Consider the following 24,642-nt stretch of genomic DNA (forward strand, 5'->3'; position numbering starts at 1 on the left):
AGCTGGGGCCTCCAAGCCAGGCCAGAGAGGAGAAGAAGAAGCCCAAGCAACTGGGGATTCTGGCTCCCTTAGGTAAAATTGAGGTAGGAGCCAGAATCAGGCCCTCCCAGCATCTGGAGCCCCTCTCCCCTCCCCCCAGCTGCATCCTGGCCCCATTCTCTCATCAAAGCCTGGAGCTCACAGGCCAGCGGGAGGTGAGAAGTCAGTCTGAGATTGGGGTCTTCCCTCGGAGCTTGAATGGAGGGATGAGAGGGCAGGAGACAGGACAAGCTGAGGTCAGGTCAATTCCTGGGCTGTGATCCTGGCCTTCAGGGTCCCTGTGAGTGAGCGACAGGGCAGGGGAGGACTCCCCATCCAGAGACATCACCCCCTGGCCGTAACACGGAGCTTACTGTAGTGCCCACAAAATCTAAGAGAGAGAGAGAGAGAATTGGAGAAAGTCAGAGACCACCCAGGCATTAGAGTTCCCCTCAGCCACTCCCCAGGGCAAATGTGGGCAGACGGGTGAACTGCAAAGGGCAGAGGCTCTGGAATCCCAACCAAGCCTCTGACTAGCAGCATGGCCTTGAGCAAGCCACTGGTCCTCTCCAAGCCCCAATTTCCTCATCTTTTTTTTGGTGGCTTGTCCCAATACAGGGATTCAAACCCATGACCTTGGTGTTATAAGGCTGTGCTCTAACCAACTGAGCTAACCGGCCAGACATCCTCATCTGTAAAACGGGGATAATAGCCTATGTCACAGGGTAATTCTGAAGGGTCAAAAAGAGACAAATAATGTCAGCCAAGGACTTGGCACAATGTTTGGCACAGAGTAAATGCTGGAAATAATATCAATTTTAATTTTTACTTCTGTTCCAGAGGTCTTCGGTTCAGAACTGAACTGCGAGGCTCACTCTCTGCAAACTCCCCATAAGGGATGGAGATCCCCAAGCGCTGAAAGAAGGCAACTTTCTCCCTTCCATCACTTATAACACTGAGTTGTTAGGTGGCTTTAGGGAGGGAGGTGGGAACCCCAGGTGGGCCGACCTCACCTGTCACTTCCCCAAAGTCTTGCACTTCTGGGAGTTGCCACCAGAGGGCAGGCCCTGACCCCACACCAGGAACCACAGAAACCACCTGGTCTAAGAGTCTCTATCAGAAGGAGCTTCTGAGGACCGGTTAGCAAACCAGCAACCCAGGAGACACTGGGACAGGAAATCTCTGGCCTCACCAGGATGAGACAGGCAGCTTGATAGCAGGCAAGAGTTTGGGCTTTGGACTTGGACCTGGGCTCAAATCCTGACTCCACCACTTAAATGACCTCAGGCAAGTTACTAAAGCTCTCTGAACCTGGGCTTGCTTTCTCACTTGTAAAATGTGGCCGTGATACCTGCCTCATCGGGGGTTGTGAGGATTGACAGTTTTGACAGAGCATTCACCACGTGGCAGACCCTGCCTGCCACTTCACAAGCACAATCATTCTTTCTTCCTCACATGACAGCCCTGGGAGGTGTACAATTCTCATCACCCTCATTTTATGAAATGCAGGAAACTGAAGCTGAAGGTTAAGTAGTTTCTAAGCTCAAGCTGCTTCCAATACAGACAATCTGCTTCCACAGTCCAAGAGTTTAATCACAACACTAAACTACCTCCTGCCAAATGAGATAACACGGTGCATATGTTAATCTCACTTGATCCTCACTGCCGTTATTCCCATTGTATAGGTGAGGAGAGACTCCAGGAGATGAATATAATTAATGTAAGTGCTAAACACAGACCCAGCACATACCAAGAGCTCAAGAAGGGTGTGACTATGAACATCACTACTCTCATTTCTCAAAGTAAAGAGCGCACGCCCAGACAGACAAGCGTCCACCAGTGCAGCATGTCCCCTTGCTCTTGGGGAGGGGTCAGCCTCTGGGTCAGAGGACTGCTGGGTACCACCCCTTTGGAAATCGATCTGGCACTAGCATTACAATCTGAAGCACACAATTCCACTTCTGGAAAGGCACCAAGAAAACACTCGCCCATGTGTAGAGAAGGCACTACAAAGATGTTCATTAGGCATTGTCGGTTATAGTAAAAACCTGGAACCCTCCCTAACAGTCCCTGAAGGAATAATTAAATAAACTATAGTTCCTTCATCTTCTGTTGTAATGTTTGTACATGCATAGGAAAGGGTCTGATAACGACCGTTATTCCAGAGGCTCTGGCCTTATGTATAAAATATTTCTTTATTGTATTTTAACCTTATTTGATAATACTAATCATAAAGCATACTGTAATAAACACCTGTTAACTCACCAGTCCAGAACTATAACACTGCAGTAATGTGCACATCCCCACCTGCCTTTGGCTTGTGCCCAGGCTTTCTCCTTCCATCCCAACCACAGGTGACCACTATCCTGCCTTTTCTGTTTTAATCATTTCTTCCCTGTTTCTTATATGTGCGTGCGTGTGTGTGTGTGTGTGTGTGTGTGTGTGTATAGTACTACCATAAATGCATATATGTTTAAACAACACGCTTAGTTTTTCTTGGTTTTGAGCTCAATAAAAATGTCACTCTGTCATCTCTGGAACTTGATCTTTTTTCCCTTTCTCAATATTATGTTGCCAAGACGCATCCATTCCGCCACATAGAACTGAAGGGCATCCATTTTCACAGCTGAGAACTACGCCGTGGTGTGAATATACCACCATTAATCTATCTATCCTCCTGTCGATGGCCATTTAGGTTGTTTCTAGTTGTTTGCTCTTATGAAACCGCTGCCACCAGCATTCTTGCACATTTCTCACGGGTTTTTTACTGCGAGGTGGGTCTGCTGGGTCAATGAGCAGACCTGAGGGATAAGGCCACCTTTGCAAGGTGCTCTCCCACGTGTGCGGAATGCACCCGTGCCCCGCGCCCCGCGCCCCGCGCGTGCACTCGCCTTTGTTCCCCTGCTTCAGCTCCTCCTGCAGCAGGTCTGTTTGCCGGTTGCCCAGCACGAAGGCGAGGAAGGAGAGGATGAGGGCGTTGAGGATGCCGATGATGGCCAGGATGTACGCCCAGCGCACCGAACAGTCCCCCAGGGAGTACTTCCCCGTCTTGGCCCCGCACATGTCCCGGATGGTCTCAGCGTCCCAGCCGTCGGGGAAGATCATGCAGCCCAGGACGAGGCACAGCGCTGAGGGGCGCGAGCGCAGGGCCCACCGCCGGGGCAGGAAGGAAGAGAGAAGGGGTCGTTACGCTCCGGTCTCCGGACACCAGAAGCCCTCCTCGCACTGGCTGCCAGCGCGCCCCTCCGCCCATCAACCCAGCCGAGTGCTTGTTAACCCCTTCCAGTGGCTTCCAGAGGGACAAGAGACAGGGACGAGGGCCTTCCGCCTCGGGGAGCAGAAACTTTCTAGAACCCTCAATGCCCTCTCCCTCCCCCATCAAATCAACTCCTTCTCCAGGAAGGCTTCCAGGAAATATGAGAAAATAGCAAAGCACAGCCACCGCCTTCAGCTCCTTCTAGCATGTTGGCCATCGTTTTTTCTTTTTTTGTCATTCGTTCAACAAATGTGTTTATTGGGTGCCATTTTCCTTTCCTTCAAGATGTTGGAAATTCGTTCTCACTCAAGCGGTGGAGCGCTGTGCTAAGAGAACAGACTGTGGAGTGCGAAGGATAGGGTTTAACCTAGTTCTTCCACTTACTCAGCTGTAGGACCCTGGGGGGTGCCACTGACTCTGAATGGGCCTGTTTCTGTCTGTGCAATGGAAACCACAGTACTTACCTCGCAGGGTGGTTGCCAGGATTAAATGAAGTAGTGCTTGTAAGACACTTCGCTCAGTGTCAGGCACTCACTCAGGTAGCGTTTATTGAAGGCCCACTGGGTGCCATGCAGTAGACCAGAACCGGGGTGGGGGGGAGTACTTGTAACAGGGTACTTTGAAAAGTTTGTGGAAAAGTAGAATTGATAATATGAATCTTTCCATTAACTTTGGGGGGGGGCAGCCAGCTGGTAGAGGGATTGAACCCTGGACCTTGACCTTGGGGTTATCAGCACTGACTGAGCTAATTGACCAACCCCCATGAACTTTTTGAAGACCCTTCATATTCTAGCCTCGTGGAGTTTGCAGTGTAGTGAGGAAGAGCTGCTTTATGGCAAAGCGGTTAAGAAGGCTGGGACTCAAATCCTGGCTCAGTGACCTTGAGCCAGTTCCTTCATCTTTAAGCCTCAGTTTCCTCATCTGTCAAATGGGGATAATGATGGTATCACCAAGTGATTGTAAAGATTATAGGAGGCAGCAACTGTAAAGTGCTTGTCACAGTAAGTCCCTGAGAAATGTCAGCTGTTATTATTAAAGCTAGTCATAACAGTAAAAATATTACACAAATAAGGAAACAATGAAGGGGGGGCGTTGGTTTCAGGTGAGGAGAGACAGACAGAGAAAGGAAGAAGGGGCAGATCAAGAAGGGGCTTCAAAATGGTTCCCTCATTAGCATCCACCAGCCCTTTGTGTCTAACAACCCACCTCTTCCACTTCTAGCCCAGGTGGTCTGGGTGGGCTCTTTTCCAGCACTTAGCCTGGTGCCAGTGACCCAAGCCTGAGCCAATCAGCACATTGCATCCCTCTGGCAACAGCCAATCAGAGCCACCCAGATTAAGTAAACAAACGTGGAGGCATGGTCTTCCCTTTGTTACCAAACTGAAAGGGGTTCCTCACCCACCACTCAAAGGACTAAGAAGTCTCTCACACCAAAGTTTGCCGTGTTGAAAGTTAGCATTTATTTAAATGGCCTTTCAAAGGAGCCATGGTAGCTAAAAGAGCTTTAAGACCCTGGACTTCCTGAGAACTTAAAATCACAGATCTTTACAGGGCAGAGATTGAGGTAGAGGGTCTCAGGAAGCATGTGGGTGTCTGTGTAATTATTTCTGGCATCCTGGCTAAGGTCCTCCTTGTCTCCTTCAAGTCTGGAAGTGTACAAACTTCAAAGCAGGTTTGTAGCAGCAGGTATTCTGTGAAGACAACTTGAGATTGGTATTACAGATGTTATATTAAGCCTTAAGGCATTCGGTTAAGGAACAAACATCCTGACCTTCAAATCAAGTTTTAGCCTAAGGGAGTATATGTTTAATCAACTCTAATCTTATCCTATTATTAACTGAATTTGTTTCTCCTAGGAATCCAGCCTGTCCTACTTGGTCAAGCAGATTTTCTTTTGCTATTTTCCCCTTCCCCCCAAGCCAAGGTCAGTTCCAGCTAGGGTTAGGCAAATAGCTAGAGGAAATCAAGGTCTGGCCCCCGGTTTCACCTTCTGTGGAGCTATGACTTTGTCTGCTGGCTTGATGTTTCCCTCTTATTATCTGTTGGTCCCACCAGCATCTAGGCTACTGTGTCTGAGACCCAAAGGTTCCACAGGGCTCTGGTTGGAGCTGTGGGGCCCTTGACCCCACTCCAGACCCTCGGGGTACTTAACCTGGGTTTTACATGACAGTGATGACATTGTTGGGGTGGTCAGCTCTGCCCATTGTTCATGTGCCCACCTAGTCCTCAGGGTGGGGAGGGGGCCATTGGCTTTGCCAGCTCCCTCCCTCAGCTACTGTACCAAGGAGTGCTCCCTACTGTGTCAAGGAGTGCTCCCTAGGCCCTGGATTCCTCTGGCCTCCAACAGAGCCCCTCCCCCAAGCGTGAAGATGCAGGGCTCTCCCACAGTCCTGGGATCCCACACTTCCTCCGAGGCAAGTCTTCGCTCTAGTGGAACTCACCGCTGCTTAAGGGATGGGCAGAGAGCTCCAGGCAAAGCGAAGGGCAAATACAAAAGCCGAGCGAGTTGAAGAATTAAACAAGTTTGAAGATGCCCGTTAGACACCTGAGCGGAGGCAAGTCCGGAGCCCAGGGGAAAAACCGGGACTGGAGATGTAAATTAGGGAGCTGTGGGCACGTGGGGCATTTAAATCCTTGGGACCGGACATTGTGGAAACTGAAGAGAGGGCTCAGGACTGAGCCCTGGGGAGCTGCAGCATTACCGGGGCGGGAAGAGAAGGAGGAGCCTGCGGAGAAGGCTTGACCGTCCACCTCCCCACATACTCCTGCCACTTTGCCAGACCCTCCAGCACCCTATCGAGGACAGGAGGAGGGTCAAATGCCACGGACGGAGGCAGGGGAGAGAAGAAGCTGCCTCAGCCCGGCCTTTCGCCCGCCCTGGCGTCCCCGTCCCCTGGCGTTCCTAGGCGGGAGTGCTCCTGCCTCCCCAGACCCCGGGCTCTGAATCCGCAGAAAGCCTGTATTGTGGAAGAGCCTGGGCACGGGCCGGACCCACACTGACCCTCCGTCTCCTCTCGGGCCCTCCACTCCCCAGGGCCGGAGGGGCGGGCCCCGCGGAGCCTCTTTCCGCTCCGGCCTGGAGCATCACCGTCTCCATGGAAACCGCGCCCGTCTCACCGCGCTCCGGCTGGGCAGCCCAGGGTGCCTGTGGGCGGTCTCCTCCTCTCCACAGCCCGGGCGGGGGCCCCAGCCAGGTTTTCTTCCCTTTACTCCGCCACTGCACACTCTCTGTCTCTGTCTCTCGCCTGTGCCTCCATTCCTTTCTCCTCTCCTTTATTCGTCTTTCTTTGCCTCTCTCCCTCCCTCCCTCTCTCTCCCCCCTCCCCCCGTCTCTCCCTCTTTCTCCCCCGTCTCTCTGCCCCTCTGTCTCTCTCTCTCTCTCCCTCTTTCTGCCCCCCCTCTCTGTCCCTCTGTCTCTCTCTGTCTCTCTCCCTCTCTCTCCCTCTTTCTCCCCCCCCCGTCCCTCTGTCTCTCTCTGTCTCTCTCTCTCTCTCTCTCTGTCTCTCTCTCCTATACTGTGCTCAAGTCTCAGTCTCGACCCTTCCTTTTCCTTTTTCCGTTTGTCTCTCAGCATTTAACATCCGTTCAGTACCCCTCCTCTTCTCTATTCCTTCTCTGTCTTTTCTCCCTTCTCTATGTCTATCCCCTCACCCTATCCTCTCTCTCGGCCTCTCCCTTGGTACATTCCACAGATAAATGTCTGAGTGCCTATTATGTGCCCGGCACTGTGCAGTGTGTTCGGGACACAGGCAGGCGTGGAAGCAGAGGCATGTGGGGAGGAAGAAAATCAACAAGTCAACACACAAGTAGACTAGTTATCCAAGTCAAGGACTGCTTCAAAGTAAACAAACCAGGAGCTGAGACCCACAATAACCGGGGTGGGCAGAAAAGGCTGGGTCATTCACTCTGCCTCCCTTGCTCTGCAGGGAGAAACACCCAGAAGTCAAACCAATGGAGAAAAGCCAATCAGACAGGTTTCCTTGGACCTGGGGGAAGAAAGGAAGAGCCCCATACGGACAGCCTAGGCCAGGAAAGTGCCCAAGAGGCTCAACCATCAGGAGATGAATGAATGCGGACAAGTCAGGCTTCAGCATTCCCATTTGCTAAATGAGGAAACTGAGGCTGTGGTCTTTGGGTTCCAAGTTCAAGTCTCTTTTGGAAATAATGAGCTGACTGAAGAGCTAGCTACTGCTGAGGCACAGACACGGGTGCAGGGTGCAGAGTGGGGCAAGGTTTCTCAACCTCAGTGTTTTTGACATTCAGGCTGGATGATTCTTCATGGCAGGGGGCCATCCTGTGCATTGTGGGATATTTAGCACCATCTTCGGCCTCTACCGGCCAGAAGCTAGTGGCACCACCACCCCCAGTCGTAATAATTTTTTAAAATGTCTCCAGACATGGCCAGATGTCTCCTGGGGGGGGGGGGGATAGGGGGATTATCCCTGATTTAAAAATCACTGGTGTAGGGACAGGGGCTCTAGGATGGACTCTCTCCAACCAGTTGCCCCAAAGTCCATTGACTTTCCCTGCTCCAAGCAACCAGGAGGTGTTATGACAAAATTAAGGTGAATAATATTAGTATTATTAAATAATGTGATAATAATGTTAAAAAATAGCATTGAGTGCTTAACTATGTGTCAGGGTGCTAAGATCCTGACATTCATTGTCTCATTTAATCCTATTAAAAAATTATGAGGTGGGAAAAAATATCACCGTTATTTTAGAGATGGGGAAACTGAGGCTCAGAGGAATCAAGTATCTGATCCAATGTCACAAGCTAGTAAGTGGTGAGATCTGTATGCAGATAGGTCCTTAATGTTTTTCTCTGAATAGATTTGCTTTTTAATACAGATTTAAATTTAAGTCACTTTCAAAGAAAAGGAAACCAGGATCATTTGCCATAAGTAGAAAGACACTATAAATATAATGAAACCAAAACAATGTTTTTAGATTCTAGTAGATACTTTTGCCTGACAAATGCTCTGAGCCTGAGGGCTAGTCCCTCTTTGTTTCAAAGACCTATTAGTGTGAGAGGAGTTAAAGACATATTAGCACCAAATTAAGACTTCCTCTTTTAAGTTATGAAAGAAATTGGAAATGTACTCACCACTGACTGCCTGATACCATCTTGCATGTGTCCTATATTTGGGAAACACATCCCACCTTGTCCTGCCCCCATAGAAAGATCAGCTTTATTCTTTACACTGTGATTTTAGGCAAAGTCAGTTTACCTCTCTGGGCCTCAGTTTCTTCACCTGTAAAATGAGGGTTACGACATCTGCCCTACCCATTTCATAGAGCTTTTGCTAGAATCAAACGAGAGATAAGAAGTGGCACGGCATATTTCTAAGGGTGGAGTCGGGACAGGACACAGTGACTTTTGGCAGAGTGGGAAAAAAATCTTGGGCAAAAGAGACATGGCTTTTTCCAGGTATTCAAGAAATGCCAGCAGTGGCTGCCCAGGGAAGGAGTTAAGCTTATTTTTTTACCGTGTAACCATGACAGAGACAAATAATTTACTACAATAGCTGTTCATTCCTTCTTAATATTAGAAGCTCCAACTTTTAGCTAAGAACATGACTGTAGAGAATAAAGACTGCACTTTCCAACCTCCCTTGCAGCTAGATATGGCCACATGGCTAAGTAAAAAGTCACGCAGATGTGTTACATGGCTTCAAGGAAACAACTTCCCATAAACAGATTTATAAGGATGCCAGAGTGTGTTCTTTGCCCCTTTTTCTTCATCCCTTTCTCCATCCTGCTGCCTGGAATGCAGATGTGATGGCTAGGAATCTAGCAGCCATCTTCAACAATGAGGATAGAGTCATACCCCAGGAGTGACGGAGCAGAGAGCTAGAAGTTGCTAATGACCTCAGGAGTTATCATACCAGCTCTGGACATTTGTTTTACATAAGGGACTAGAACCCTGGGTTGTTAAATCATGATTATTTGGGATTTTCCTATCACATGCAGCCAAACCTAATCCTAACTGATAGAATAATATTTTATTATGTTTGAATTTTGTATAATGTATATTTATTGGGAAAAAAAATTGTGTCACAGGGCAAGTGGCTTTACCTCTCTAAACTTCAGTTTTGTAATCATAGGAGGGTGATATCTACTTCTCAAGGCTGTGAGAAGGACTGAGCAGTCATCATCGTCAACTGTAATGGCGGTACGCCTCACTGATTGTGGAGTGTGAAGTGGCATGTGCATTTTTGTAAACACACTGACCCCTTGACTCAATTTTATCCTGTGGCTATACTTGTGCATGTACACAAAGGACGCATACCAAGGTGTTCACTGCACCAGCATTTTATAATAAAGGACTGAAAATGTATGTCTATTAAGAAGGAACTGGTTAGATAAGTTATAGTGTATCCATGTTATGGAATACTACTAAGCCATTGAAATGAATGGCTCACAATTGTATATGTTGTCATGGAAAATCTTCTAAGGTATATTAAGAAATAAAAAGGATACGAGGGTACAGAATATCGTATATAGTATAAGCCCATCTATTTTAATAGACTTTATTTTTTAGAACAGTTTTAAATTCACAGCAAAACTGGACAGAGGTTTCAAATATTTCCCATAGACCTCCTGCCCCCCACCCCACAACCTCCCCCACTGTCAACATCCCCCACCACAGTGGTAGATTTGTTAAAATTGATGGACCAACTCTGACACATCATTATCACCCAAAGTCCATAGTTTATATTAGGGTTCACTCTTGGTGTTGTACATTCTATGGGTTTGGACAAATGTGTAATAGCATTTATCCACCATTGTAGTGTCATACAGAGTAGTTTCACTGCCTGAAAATCCCCTGTGCTCTGCTTATTCATCCTTCTCTCCCTCCACACCCTGGCAACCACTGATCTTTCAAAACTGCCTCCACAATGTTTCCTTTTTCAGAATGTCATATAATTGGAATCCCACAGTACGTAGTCTTTTCAGACTGGGCTTCTTTCACTTAGTAATATGCATTTAAGGTTCCTCTATGTCTTTCCATGGCTTGATAGCTCATTTCTTTTTAGTGCTGAATAACAGTCCATTTTCTGGATGTACCATAGTTTGTTTATCCATTCACCTGCTGAAGGACATCTTAGTTGCTTCCAAGTTTGGGCAATTACGATAAAGCTGCTATACACAGCCATGCAGGTTCTTGTGTGGACATGAGTTTTCAACTCCTTTGGGTTAATACCAAGGAGTGTGATTGCTGGATCATATTGTAAGAGTATGTTTACTTTTATAAGAAATTGCCAAACTGTCTTCCAAAGTGGCTGCACCATTTTGCCTTCCTACCAGCAATGAATGAGAGTTTCTGTGGCTTCACATCCTCACCAGCATTTGGTATTGTCATTTGGTGTTGTCAGTGTCCTGGATTCTGGTGATTCTAATAGGTGTGTAGTGGTATATTATTGTTGTTTTAATTTGCATTTCCCTGATGATATATGATGTAGAGCATCTTTTCATGTGCTTATTTGCCATCTGTATATCTTCTTCGGTGAAGTGTCTGTTCAGGTCTTTGACCTGATTTTTAATCAGGTCGTCTTCTCATTTTTGAGTTTTAAGAGTTCTTTTAAACCTTTATATTTTGAATAACAGTTCTTTACCATATATGTCTTTTGCAAATATTTTCTCCCAGTCAGTCCGTGACTTGTTTTTTCATTTTTTTGGACAGTGTCACTTACAGAATAGAACTTTTTAACTTTAATGAAGTCCAACGTATCAATGCTTTCTTTCATCCATCATGCCCTTAGTGTTATATCTAAAAAGTCATTAACAAACCCAGGATCATGAAGATTTTTTTCTTTTAATTTATCAATATACAATGTAGTTGATTTTCATGGCCCTTTACCAATTCCTCCTTTTCCTCCCTCCCTCTTCCACCTTCCCCCCTAAATTTTTTCTATGTTACCTTCTATGAGTTTTACAATTTTACATTTATGTCTGTGATCCATATTGAAGAGTGTAAGGTCTGTATTTATATTGTTAATATTTTTTTGCATGTGGACATTTACTTGTTCCAGCACCGTTTGTTGAAGAGACTGTCTTCTCCATTGTTTTGCTTTTGAGACTTCATCAAAGATCAGTTGACTGTATTTATTCTGGGCTCTGTATTCTGTCCCATTGATCTATTTGTCCATTTTTTCACTGATGCCATTCTGTCTTTTTAAAAATTTTTTTGGTGGCTGGCTGGTAATACCACACTGTCTTAATTACTGTAGTTTTATAGTCAGTCTTAAAGACAGGCAGTGTCAGTCTTCCAACTTTGTTCTTCTCCCTCAATATTGTATGGTTATTCTGGGTCTTTTGCCTATCCATATAAACTTTAAAATCAGTTTGTCAATATCCACAAAATAACTTTCTGGGATTTTGACTGAGATTGCATTGAATTTATAAATCATGTTGGAAAGAACTGCTGTCTTGACAATATTGAGTCTTCCTATCCGTGAACATGGTATATCTCTCCATTTATTTAGTTCTTAGATTTCTTTCATCAGAGTTTTGTAGTTTTCCTCATATAAATCTTGTACACATTTTGTTAAATTTATACCTAAATATTTCATTTTGGGGGGTGCCAATTTAAATGGTATTGTGCTTTTCATTTCATACTCCATTTGTTCATTGCTGGTATATAGGAAAGTGATTAACTTTTGTATATTGACTTTGTATCCTGCAACCTTATATAATCACTTATTAGTTCCAGGAGGGGTTTTTTTTTTTTTTTCTGTTTTGGGGTTTTTTTTTTTTTGGTTGATTCTCTCAGATATTCTACATAGATGATTGTGTCAAACAAAGACAGTTTTACTTCTTTCTTCCCAATCTGTATCCCTTTTATTTCTTTTTTTTTTTTTTTTTTGGTCTTTTTGCATTAAGGACTTCCAGTACAATGTTGAAAAGCATGGCTAAGAGGGGACACCCTTGTCTTGTTCTTGATCTTCATGGAAAAACTTCTAGTTTCTCACCACTTTTTTTTTTTTTTTTGGACTGGTAAGGGGATTGCAACCCTTGGCACAGTGCGGTCAGCACCATGCTCAGCCAGTGAGCACACCGGCCACCACTATATAGGATCCAAACCCGCAGCCTTGGTGCTACCAGCACCACACTCTCCTGAGTGAGCCACGGGGCTGGCCCAAGTTTCTCACCATTAAATATAATGTTGGCTGCAGGTTTTTTGTAGGTATTCTTTATCAAGTTGAGGAAGTTCCCCTCTATTCCTAAGTTACTAAGAGGTTTTATCATGTATAGGTGTTGGATTTTGTCAAATGCTTATTCTGCATCTAATAATATGATCATGTGATTTTTCTTCTTTAGCCTATTGATGTAATGGATTATATTAATTGATTTTCTTTCTTTTTTTTTTTTTTTTTTTGTCTTTTTGTGACTGGTAAGGGGATCGCAACCCTTGGCTTGGTGTCGTCCGCACCGCGCTCAGCCAGTGAGCGCACCAGCCATTCCTATATAGAATCCGAACCCGCAGCGGGAGTGCCGCTGCGCCCCCAAGCGCTGCACTCTCCTGAGTGCACCACGGGGCCGGCCCTTAATTGATTTTCAAATGATGAACCAGCCTAGCATACCTGCGATAAATCCCAGTTGGGCATGGTGTAACATTGTTTTTATACATTGTTGAATTCAATTTGCTAATATTTTGTTGAGAATTTTGCATCCATGTTCATGAGAGATATTGGTTTGTAGTTTTCCGTTCTTGTAAAGTCTTCATATGGTTATGATATTAGGGTAATTCTGGCTTCATAAAGTGAGTTAGGAAGTATTCCCTCTCCTTCTATTTTCTGACAGAGAATGTAGAGAATCAGTATCATTTCTTCCCTTAATGTTTGTTAGAATTCACCAGTGAACCCATCTGGGCCTGATGCTCTCTGTTTCAGAAGGTTATTAATTACTGATTCAAAATCTTTAATAGCTATGGGCCTATTCAGATTGTTTATTTCTTCTTGCATGAATTTTTGGCAGACTGTCTTTCAAGGAACTGGTCCATTTCATTCAGGTTATCAAATTTGTGGTCATAAAGTGGTTCAAAACATTCCTTTCTTATTGCTTTAATGTCCATAGGGTCTAAAGTGATGTCTCTTCTTTTATTTCTTATATTAAAATTTGATTCTCTCTCCCCACCCCCACATTTTCAGTTAGCCTGGGTAGAGGCTTTTCAATTTTACTGATCTTTTCAAAGAACAAGCTTTTTCTTTTGTTGATATTCCGTATTGATTTCCTGTTTTTAACTCAATTGCTTTGTGCTCTAATTTTTATTATTTTTTTTTTCTGCTGCATACTTTGGACTTAATTTGCTTTTTTTTCTACCTTCTTAATATAGAAGCTTAGATAACTGGTTTCAGAGCTTTCTTCTTTTCTAATATATGCATTCAATGACATAAACTTCCCTCTAACTACTGCTTTCACAGCATCCCACAAATTTTAATGAGCTGTATTTTCATTCTCATTTAATTCAAAATATTTTAAAATTTCTATTGAGATTTCTTCTTGGATTCATGTGTTATTTAGAAGTGTTGTTTAATCTCCAAGTATTTTGGTATTTTCCAGCTATCTTTCTGTTATTGATTTCTAGTTTAATTCCATTGTGCTCTGAAATCAGATATTGTAAGATTTCTATTTTTTAAAACAGTTAATGTGTGTTTTTTGGTCCAGAATGTGGTCTGTATTTCTGAATGTTCCATGTGAGCTTGAGAAGAATGTGTATCTTGCTGTTGCTGGATGAACTAGTCTATAGCTGTCCATTATATCCAGTTGATTAATGGTGTTGTTGAGTTCAACTGTGTCCATAATGATTTTCTGCCTGCTGGATCTATCCACTTATGATAGAGGGGTGCTGAAGTCTCCAACTATGATAAGTAGATTCATCTATTTCTCTTTGCAATTCTATCAGGTTTTGCCTCATATATTTTAACACTCTGTTGTTAGGTGCATATACATTAAGGATTCTTATGTCTCTTGGAGAATTGACTGCTTTATCATTTGGTAATGCCCCTCTTTATCCTTAATAAATTTCTTTGCTCTGAAGTCTGCTCTGTCTCAAGTTAATACATCTACTCCTGCTTTCCTTTGATTAGTGTAAGCATGGTATATCTTCCCACATCCATTTGCTTTTAATCTATGTGTGCCTTTATATTTAAAGTGGGTTTCTGGTAGGACAACATATATTTGGATCTTGTTATTTCATCCATTATGACAATCTCTTTTTTTAATTGGTGCATTTACAACATCAATGGATGCTCAAAATGATTATTGATATAGTTGGATTAATATCTACCATATTTGTTACTGTTTTCTATTTGTTGCCCTTGTTATTTGTTCCTATTTTTGTCTTTCACTCTTCTCCTGCCTTTTGTGGTTTTAATTGAACATTTTGTATGATTCCGGTTTTTTCTCCTTTCTTAGAATATCAGTCATACTTCCTTTTTTTTTTAACGTTTTTTAGTAGGTGCCCTAGGGTTTGTAATATACATTTCCAACTAATCCAAGCCCACTTTCAAATAACACTATGCAACTCCAGGGGTAGTACAAGTACCTTATAATAACAAAATAGTCCTAATTCTTCCTTTCTGTCCCTTGTATCATGGCTGTCATTCATTTCACTTTAAGCATGCATAATCATATGTACATAATATACATATGTACATACACACATATGTACTTATGTCTGTATGTACATATGTGTATACATGTGTATATATGTACATACACAATTAAATACATTGCTGTTATTATTTTGAACAAACTGTTATCTGTTAGATCAATTAAGTATAAGAAAAATAAAAGATCTTATTTTACCTTCACTTATTCCTTCTCCCGTGTTGTTCCTTTCCTCATGTAGATTTGACTTTCTGGCCTGTATTGTTTTCCTTCTCTCTAAAGAACTTCTTCTAACACTTCTTGCAAGACACGCCTACTGGCAACAAATTCCCTCAACTTTTGTTTTTCTGAGAAAGTCTTTATTTCTCCTTCATTTTTGAAGGATAATTTTTCAGGGTACAGAATTCTAGGATGGTAGGAGGCATGTTTCTAGGAACACTTTAAAGATTTTACCTCACTCTCTTTTTGTTTGCATGGTTTTTGAGGAGAAGTTGTAATTCTTATCTCTGCTTCTCTATAGGTAATATTTTTTTTTCCTTCTGGTTTCTTTCAGAATGTTTTATCTTTGATTTTCTCTAGTTTGAATATGATATGTCTAGGTATAGTCTTTTGGCATTTATCCTGGTCGGCATTCTGAGCTTCCTGGATCTTTGAGTTGGTGTCTGACATTAATATGGGGAAATTATCCATCATTATTGTCTCAAATATTTCTTCTGTTCCTTTCTTTAGTCTCCTTCTGGTAATATGAACACACATATGTTACACCTTTTGTAGCTGTCCCACAATTCTTGGATATTCTGTTCTGGTTTTTATAAAGTATTTTTCTCTTTGCTTTTCTGTTTTGGAGTTTTTTTGTTTGTTTATTTTGTTTTGTTTTTTGGCAGCTGGCCAGTACAGGGATCTGAACCCATGACCTTAGTGTTACAAGGCTATGCTCTAGTCAACTGAGCTAACTGGCCAGCCCTTGGAGGTTTCTATTGAGATATCCTCAAACTCAGAGATTCTTTACTCAGCCACGTCCAGTCTACTAATAAGCCCATCAAAGGCTTCGTTTCTGTTACAGTGTTTTTGATCTTCAGCATTTCTGTTTGGTTCTTTCTTAGAATTTCCATCTCTCTGCTTACATTGCCCATCTGTTCTTGCAGGCTGTCTAATTTATCTATTAGAACCCTTAGCATACATATCATAGTTATTTTAAGTTCCTGGTCTGATTATTCCAACACCTCTGCCATATCTGAGTCTGGTTCTGATGCTTGCTCTATCTCTTCAAACTGTGTTTTTGCCTTGTAATTTTTTCATTGCCAGAAATTATGTACTGGGTAAAAGGAACTGTTGTAAATAGACCTTCCGTGATGTGGTAATAAGATGTGGGGGGAGGGGAGGTGCAGCGGAAGCATTCTATAGTACTATGATTAGGTCTCAGTCTTTTAGTGAGCCTTGCCCCTGGACTGTGAACTTCACAAATGCTTCTAAGGTTTTTTTCCTCCCCCTCCTTAGGTGAGACTGATGGCTAGAGCCAGATGGAGTTGAGTATTTCCCTTCCCCCAGGTCATTTAGGCTCTGCTAATACCCTAGCAGGTTAGGCCCAGGTTACCTAGTTTCTTCTTAGGGCAGGCCTTTTTTAAGAAGAACAGAGTTCTCTGTCAGATTTCAAAATTGTTCTTTTTTTCCTCCCCCAACCAAAAGTATGAGGGCATTTTTCTCCAATATTCACTATGAGAATCTGGTAAAGCTCCAGGAGGTAAAACTCACAGAAGTGTGGGGGCCCCAGGTGACTGGGTCCCCTGGAGTTCTTATTCTTTCAGACTTGGCCACACTGAGCCTGCAGCAACTTGTCAATTACAGTTCAGTTTTCCTCTGCCCAGGCACTGGTTTCCATAAAGGCTTCTCCTGGTTGTGGGCTTTCGCTCAGGTTAGCTATGATTCTCTGTATCCACCATCAGTCTCTCCAACTTGGAGGGCAGCAGTTTGCTCTGTGAACTCACTCGTTTTAGGAGTTGTTGGTTATTCAGTTTGTCCAGCTTTTCAGTTGTCAGGATAGAGTAGTGATTTCCAAGATTCTTACATTCTCAACCAGAAACCAGAAGTCCACCCATCTATGATTTTATAAAAAGGATGTACATACTACAGAATGCATTGCATCAGTGAGAAAGAACGGGTAGCTCTATAAGGACTGACACAGTGTGCTTTCTGAGACATGGTGTCTACTGGAAAAAACAATCATAATTTTAAAAATATCATACCTGTTTCCAGTGCTAGGCACTGTTCTAACCGCTTTATACGTATTCATTTATTCTTATCCCCATTTTTATAGATGAAGAAACAGGCCCAGAAAGGTTAAGTGGTGTGCCCAAGGTCACACAGCTAGAGGTAACAGAGCTAGGAGTCAGACACAGCCCACCCGGGCCTGAGTCCATGCTCTTAACCACCTCCCCTCTCTCACATAATAAGCAGTTAGAAAGACCATACATAGGCATGATCCCTCTTGTTTTAAAAAAAAAGTAGGGGGTGAGATATGAATGTGTGTATATGTATATTAGAGTCAATCCTCTCAAACACTCTGCTACACCCCACACCAGCCAGAGCAAAAAAAATCCCCCGAAACCCTGCCACTGCTTTATCAACTAAGTTTGTGTGATATTCTAAATCCTTTATTGTCATTTCAACCATGTTCTACAGCATCTTTTTTTTTTTTTTTTTGGTGGCTGGCCAGTACACAGGTCCAAACACTTGACCTTGTGTCAGCATCTTCACTAGAAGATTTCATCTCAAGAAATCACTTTCTTTGTTCATCCATAAGAAGCAATTCATAAAGTTTTATTATGAGGTTGGAGCAATTAACTCACAATTTCTAATTCTCTAGCTATTTCTATCATATCTGCAGTTTCTTCCTCCACTGAAGTCTTAAACCCCTCAACATCATCCATGAGGGTTGGAATCAACTTCTTGCAAACTCCTGCTAATTTTGATATTTTGACCTCCTTCCATGAATCATGAATGTTCTGAATGGCATCTAGAATAGTGAATCCTTTCCAGAGGGTTCTCAATTTGCTTTGCCCAGATCCTTCAGAGGAATCACTGTCTATGGCAGCTATAGCCTTAAATAATAAAACTTGGAAGTCAAAATTACTCCTTGATCCATGGGCTGTAGAATAATGTTGTGTTAGCAGGCATGAAACTGACATTAATGTCCTTGTACATCTCCATTAGAATTCTTGGGTGACCAGGTGCATTGTCACTGAGAAGCAATATTTTTAAAGGAATCTTTTTTTTTTTTTTTTTTTTTTGAGCAGTAGGTCTCAACATTGGGCTCAAAATGTTCACTAAACCATTCTGTAAACAGATGTGCTGTCATCTAGGCTTTGTTGTTCCATTTATAGAGCACAGGCAGAGTAGATTTAGTATAATTCTTAAGAGCCCTAGGATTTTCAGAATGGTAAATGGGCACTGGCTTCAACCTAAAGCCACCAGCTGCATTAGCCCCTAACAAGAGAGTCAGCCTGTCCTTTGAACCTTTGAAGACAGGCACTGACTTCTCTCTAGCTATGCACATCCTAGATGACATCTTCTTCTATTTAAGGATTGTAGGGAAAATGAAGATAAATGGTCAGGGCCCCTCAGATGTTCAGAATCTTGCCAAGTCTTTGATGTAAATATGCCCATGTGTGCAGGTGTTCCTTGGTTACTGTTTGATGTAACTGTGCATTGCACTCAGGTGCTCCTGGGTTGTCTGACTCGCACCCAGGTGTCCTGGGTTATTGGACTTAAGTATAAAGGATGAGTGGCTCTGACCCACGGTGCCCCCCACCCTCAGGATGCCCCTGGTGGGGGGAGGGGCCCAGGGAGGCTGCTACTGCTTCTGGAGGCTGTTTTTTACTGTGGCAACCTCCATCAGTGATCTCAGCTGGATCCTCTGGATCACGTGTGCAGCTTCTGCACCAGCACGTGCTGCTTCTCCTTGCACTTGTATGTTATGGACACGGTTCCTTCCCTCAAACCTCATGAACCAACATCTGCTGCTTCAGACTCTTCTTCTGCAGCTTCCTCACCTCTCTCAGCCTTCATAGAGTTGAAGAGTTAGGGCCTCGCTCTGGATGAGGATTTGGCTTAGGGAATGCTGTGGCTGGTTTGATCTTCTGTCCAGACCATTAATACTTGCTCCACGTCAGCAATAAGGCTGTTTTGCTTTATCATCTGTTGTATTCACCAGAGTAGCACTTTTAGTTTCCTTCAAAAACTTTTCCTTTGCATCCACAACTTGGCTAAACTGTTTAGCAGAAGAGGCAAATCTTTTAGCCCATCTTGGCTTTCCACATGCCTTCCTCATCATTTCTGGCTTTTGATTTAAAGTGAGACACGTGCAACTCTTCTTTTCACTTGATCACCTAGAGGTCATTGTAGGGTTATTAACTGGCCTAATTTTAATATTGTTGTGTCTCAGGGAACAGGAAGGCCCAAGGAGAGGGAGAGAGTTGGGGAAGAGTGGGTCAGTGGAGCAATCAGAACACACAATACTTTTTAAGTTTGTCGTCTTACATGGGCGCGGTTCCTGACACAACAAAACAATTACATTAGCAACGTCAAAGATCATTGACCACAGATCACCATAACAGAAATAATAACAATGCAAATTTTTGAAATATTGGGAGAATTACCAAAATGTGACACAGAGACATGACATGAGCACATGATGTTGGAGAAATGGTACCAACAGACTTTCTCCATGCAGGGTTACCACAAATCTTCGATTTATAAAAATGCAGTGTCTGTGAAGCCCAATAAATTAGGCATGCCTGTACATATACACATATCTAAGCTTGCACATCTATAAACATTCCTGGAAGGACACAGAAGCAATTTAACGATGGTTCTTACCTCTGAGAAGTGGCCTGGGAGAGAAAGGGAGAGAGAGGGAAAGGGGAACTTTCATCCTACACCTTCCTAGGCTATTGAAACAGTTTAACATCTACATATCACTTTTATAATAAAAACAATACTACTGTACCCAATCCTAATCCACCTACTGGACGCTATGGAATCCTCTCAAGCTTTTAAGAAATAATTAAGTAACTAAATAATAATAATTTAAAAACTAAAGGAGAGTTCAAAGAAATACTTGAGTTTAGGGGATAAAGCTAGAATGAGACTAAGAAATGGTGAATAATAAGAGAACATATACTTTATACTCAGGTGTTTGTTTAAAACATGTTATACATGTGCCTTTATATAAAGTTTATTAATGCATTTTATGCTTAGCTATTTTAAAAGTTTAATTAAAATACTGTTACACCATCCTCAAGAGGCCCCTGCTGAGTTGGGGACCCCAAAGGGGGGCCCTTTTTTTTTCAGTTGTCCCCTCCATGCCTGACATGCCACAGCTGCTACCCATTACTGTGGGGTCAGACTGGATGTGCCCCAGGGCCTTCTGTCCCTGCACAGACTCTACAGAGTCCCCCCTCCTCTTTCCCCTGATGAGGCCCCTCTGATCTTCCATCTCCTGTCTTGTCACCTGGGTCCCTCTCACCAGGCCCTGCAGGTGGAAGCTCAGCAGGATGTGAGAAATGGGCCTCAGTGGGGCCTGGCAGACATTGAGAGGCTGCACGAGCTTCCAAAAGGAGACTTTGGTCCCCTAACCACCCACAATTCCCCAGTGGCTCTGTGTGGTAGGAGCCCCTCAGCAAGAGAAGAAAAATCCTGCAAAGTCAAAGGGAGCAGGTGTTGGAAGGCAATCCAGCACTGGGTATCACAGCCTGAAAAAGCTGCTGGCCATAGAATCTGTGGAGCTGAGTCCACGCAACCGTCCCCTAAGGCCCAGCCACCCTCGTTCAAGGTATACCCAGCTGAAATGTGTAAATGTGCTCATCAAAAAAACATGTGCTAGAAGATTCATAGCAGCTTCATTCACAGTCCCAAACTTGGAAACAACCCAAATGTCTATTAATGATATAATGGATAAAGAAATTGTGTGTTTTAATCCAATGGAATAGTATACAGCAATGAGGATGGACAGACTGTGGCTATGCGTGGCAACTAGAAATGTGTGATTCTATTTATACACATTTCAAAAACAGGCAAAACTAGTCCATAGAATTAAAGTCGGGATAGTGGTTAGCTTTGGGGATAGTGATTGGCTGGGGCATGAGGTTTGTGATCTGGATGCTATTTTCACACCACGTTCACTTTGTGACTTTCTTTGAGCTGTAGATGTTTGATTCCTGTGCTTTTCTGTACGTTATACTTCAATGAAATTTGACTTTTTTTAAAAAGGCCGCATGCCATGGTATGTAATGAGTAAACGTTGGAGATAACCAAAATGCTTACCAATAGGTAACTGATTAGTTATAGTACACCCTCACAGTTTGCATACTATATGTCGTTAAAGAGAATGAGGGAGCCCTTTATGTGCTGATGTGGAATGATCTCTGGATACACCTGCCAAGTGAAGACCAGGTCCAGCATGACAGGGCGCAGCACTCCCATTTCTATCAAGAGTGGGGGAAAAAATATGTACGTGGGGAGTGTACAGTGGTACATCAGAAAATTCTTGGGAAAATACAATTAAAAGATAATATGAATCTTTTCATGAACTTTTTGAAGATCCCTCTTGTTTTCTTGTATGCATGTACATAAAATATTTCCAGAAGCATTTATAAGACACTGATAACCTGGTTACTACTAAAGAGGGGAACTGGGTGGCTGGAGGACAGGGGTAGGAGGGGAGTTTTCAGTGATAACGTGCAGCACCTTTTGAATTTGGAACCATGTGAATAAATCACCTATTAAAACTGTGAGGTGGGTGGAAGTTGACTACAAGTAAGTGGCCATTGCCAGAAATTTTCATCCACTTGGAGTGAAATAATTAAAGCAATAAAAAATGGCAATGCACAGCCAAATGTAACTCACCGAAAAAATGGGTTGATCTCAAAAACAGAAAAATGAAAAACAAATAAATAAAAACAAAATCAAAAACAGGAAAATGAAAATCTCTAAGCCCCTTTTGACTGAGCTTGCCAATTTCCAGGAATTTATCCTAATAAAATTCTCATGGATATGCTCTACGATTTAGCTATGAGGATGTCATCACATTGTTTTTTATAAGAGAAAGTGAGGGGGTGAGAAAGAAAAAGAAAAAGAGGAGGGGGAGGGGGAAGAAGAGGGAGAGGAGGAGAAATAGTGGGAAAGAAGGAAAGAAATAACATAATATTCAACAATACGGGAATACAACTCTTTTGTACGATGGAACATTACTCGGCTATTAAATGAACATTGAGGAGAGGGCTGGCCAGTTAGCTCAGTGGGTTAGAGTGCAGCGTTGTAACACCAAGGTCAAGGGTTCCGATCTCCATATCGACCAGCCGCAAAAATAAAAAATAAAAATAAAGCATATGGAGGAAGGTTTAATGACATAGGAAATACTCATTATATGTTAGGTTTTTAAAGGCTTTAAAAAATAACACACACTAATTTCATTTTGGAAAAAATACTTACATAGTTACAGCAAATAGTTCTACAGAATGTACCATGCCGGGCACTATACTAAGTTCTTTACACACACAAATTCATTTCATGTCTACAATGACTCTGGTGTAGGTACTATTATTATCTTCTTTTTACAGATGAGGACACTGAGGCACAGAGAGGTCATTCACATTATCCAAGGTCACACAGCTAGTAAGTTGCAGAACCAGGACTTGAACTCAGACAGCCTGCTCATATCCAATACTCTATACCGTTATGAGTGTAGACCAAGTAGTTAAGAATGACTATCCTGGAGCGAGTGAGATTATGGGTGTAATTCTGCTCATCTAGATTCTCCAATTTTTCTAGAAAGAACAACGATACTTTTAAAAAGCAATAAGAGTCTTAGAAAGGGTGAGATATACAAAAAAGCAAGCATCACAGCATAGAATACATCATCAGCTGCTTGAATGCTCTCAGAGTCCCTCCCTCGAGCTGAGAAAGGTTTTTCTGGAAAGGACCAGACTAGGTTTGGGGCTGAGGAGAGTCTGGTGAAGATCTGTGTCCACATCGGGACCATAGCTTTCAAAGGGAATAGCTTCCCCAGGATCCGGTGCCTAAGGGGGCTGTAGTGAGAACCATCTCACAGGGAGACTCTCAGGGGTAGAAGGTTGGGGTGAAGGAGGGAGGGTGGAGATGCTTGACCACACATCCCTACCTGCCAGGTCTGAGCCTCTCGCTCTGCTCCTGCTTACCCAGGGCAGGGGCTTATCTTGCAAGGGAGGCTGGGCTTCTCCTAACTGTCAACCCATGACCCACCAGATTGGAGAGGTCAAGGCCCAATCTCCATGCCCCTATCAGCTCCCAGGGGGGGACTCCTGTGGCAGGGTTCCTACTCCCCTCCAACCACCCAGACTCTGGAGCCAATCTAGGAGGCATCCTGACTCCTCCCCTTCCCTCACCTCCCACACCCAATATTTGCAAGGCTGATAGGCTCAACCTCCAAAAAATGTCCAGCATCTGACCCCTTCTCTCCATCTCCACCACTACCCCCTTGCTCCAAGCCCCACAGCCTCCCACCTGGAAGATGCAGGAGCGCCTAACTAGTTTCTCTGCTCCCAGCCCTGCCTATCATCGTCTATTGTCCACTCAGCATCCAGAGTGAAAGTTCAAAACAGCTGCTGTCCCTACCCTGGTTAACTCTCTCCAAAAGCTCCCCGTGGCACTCAGGATAACATCCCGACACCTGATCACAGACTACAAGGCCCACAGGCTGGCTCCACCTCCTCTTTTCTTTGCTCCCTACACTCCCGGCCACACTGGCCCCCTCTCTGTCCCTTAAAACATGTCAAATTCATTTGCTCTGCTGGGATGCTCTTCCTCTAAGTCGTTCAGTCCTTGGCTCATGGTTCCTGACCTTGAGGAGCTCACCATTTAGGAGGGGGGTACTGTTGAGAACACAAATACAGTCACTGTAGCTGGTGCCACAGATGCCAGTATGGACAGATAGAACGCTGGTCACTTTGTGTGATAATTACTTGGTAACAGAACTTACTCTCGTCCACCACCCCCGGGCCCAGCCTGCATGGATCTCATCGCCTGTTAATAACCTTCAACCCGCCCCTCCTCCCCTGTTCCCCCATGGCCCTAGTTCAGCTCGGCCACACCCACCTCTAGGATTTGGTTAAAAGCCTCCTGCTGTTCTCCCCACATTCTCTTTCCATTCCAGGTGTCTCCATCCCTCCCCAGTCCACTTTTTCTCCTCCAAAGAAGTAGCCTTCCTCAAGGTGATCTTTTTCAGTTTCTCAGTGGCTAATTTGCCTCCTACCGCTCTGAATTCTCTGTCGCAGTCTCCTTTTCTGGATCTGCCTCCTCTACCCACCCCTTAAAGATTGGTGTTTCCTAGGCAGTCTCCTGATCTCCCTCCACTCACTCTCCCTGGCAATTTCATTCACGCTCAGATTCGTGTGAAGACGCCTCAGATCTCCATCTCCAGCTGAGACCTCTCTCCTCCGTTCCAGGCCTAAATATACAACTGCTTGTTTGAACTTTCCCCTTGCACATCTCAAATTCAACATTCCCAAGCAGGCCTTATCTTCCTCCTCCCCAAACCTGACCTTCCTCCTGCATACTTTGTGAATGTCACTCTAGAGACCCAATCATCCACGGAGGAGACTTGGAGTCCTCTGCAACAGCTGCCTTGTCCTCACCCCCAAGATGCCTTTTGGTCTCCTAACAGGTCCCTGATCTTTCTGCTGTCCCTGCACCAGCCTCAGCATCTCTCACCCAGACCA

General features: G+C 43.8%; 1 protein-coding gene across 1 annotated transcript in view; it reads right to left on the reverse strand.

The window, feature by feature from the left end:
• Positions 1-308: 308 nt before the first annotated feature.
• The window catches only part of LHFPL4 (LHFPL tetraspan subfamily member 4), a 38,317-nt gene continuing 13,983 nt past the window's right edge, over positions 309-24,642 (reverse strand). The window contains exons 2-3 of the mRNA XM_063115295.1: positions 2,910-3,146; positions 309-409 (exon numbers count right to left, since the gene is read on the reverse strand). Of these exons, the coding sequence (XP_062971365.1) occupies positions 309-409; positions 2,910-3,146 (338 nt within the window). The remainder of the gene's footprint in view (positions 410-2,909; positions 3,147-24,642) is intronic.

This window comes from Cynocephalus volans, chromosome 11, assembly GCF_027409185.1.
Source record: "Cynocephalus volans isolate mCynVol1 chromosome 11, mCynVol1.pri, whole genome shotgun sequence".
Taxonomy (NCBI): domain Eukaryota; kingdom Metazoa; phylum Chordata; class Mammalia; order Dermoptera; family Cynocephalidae; genus Cynocephalus; species Cynocephalus volans.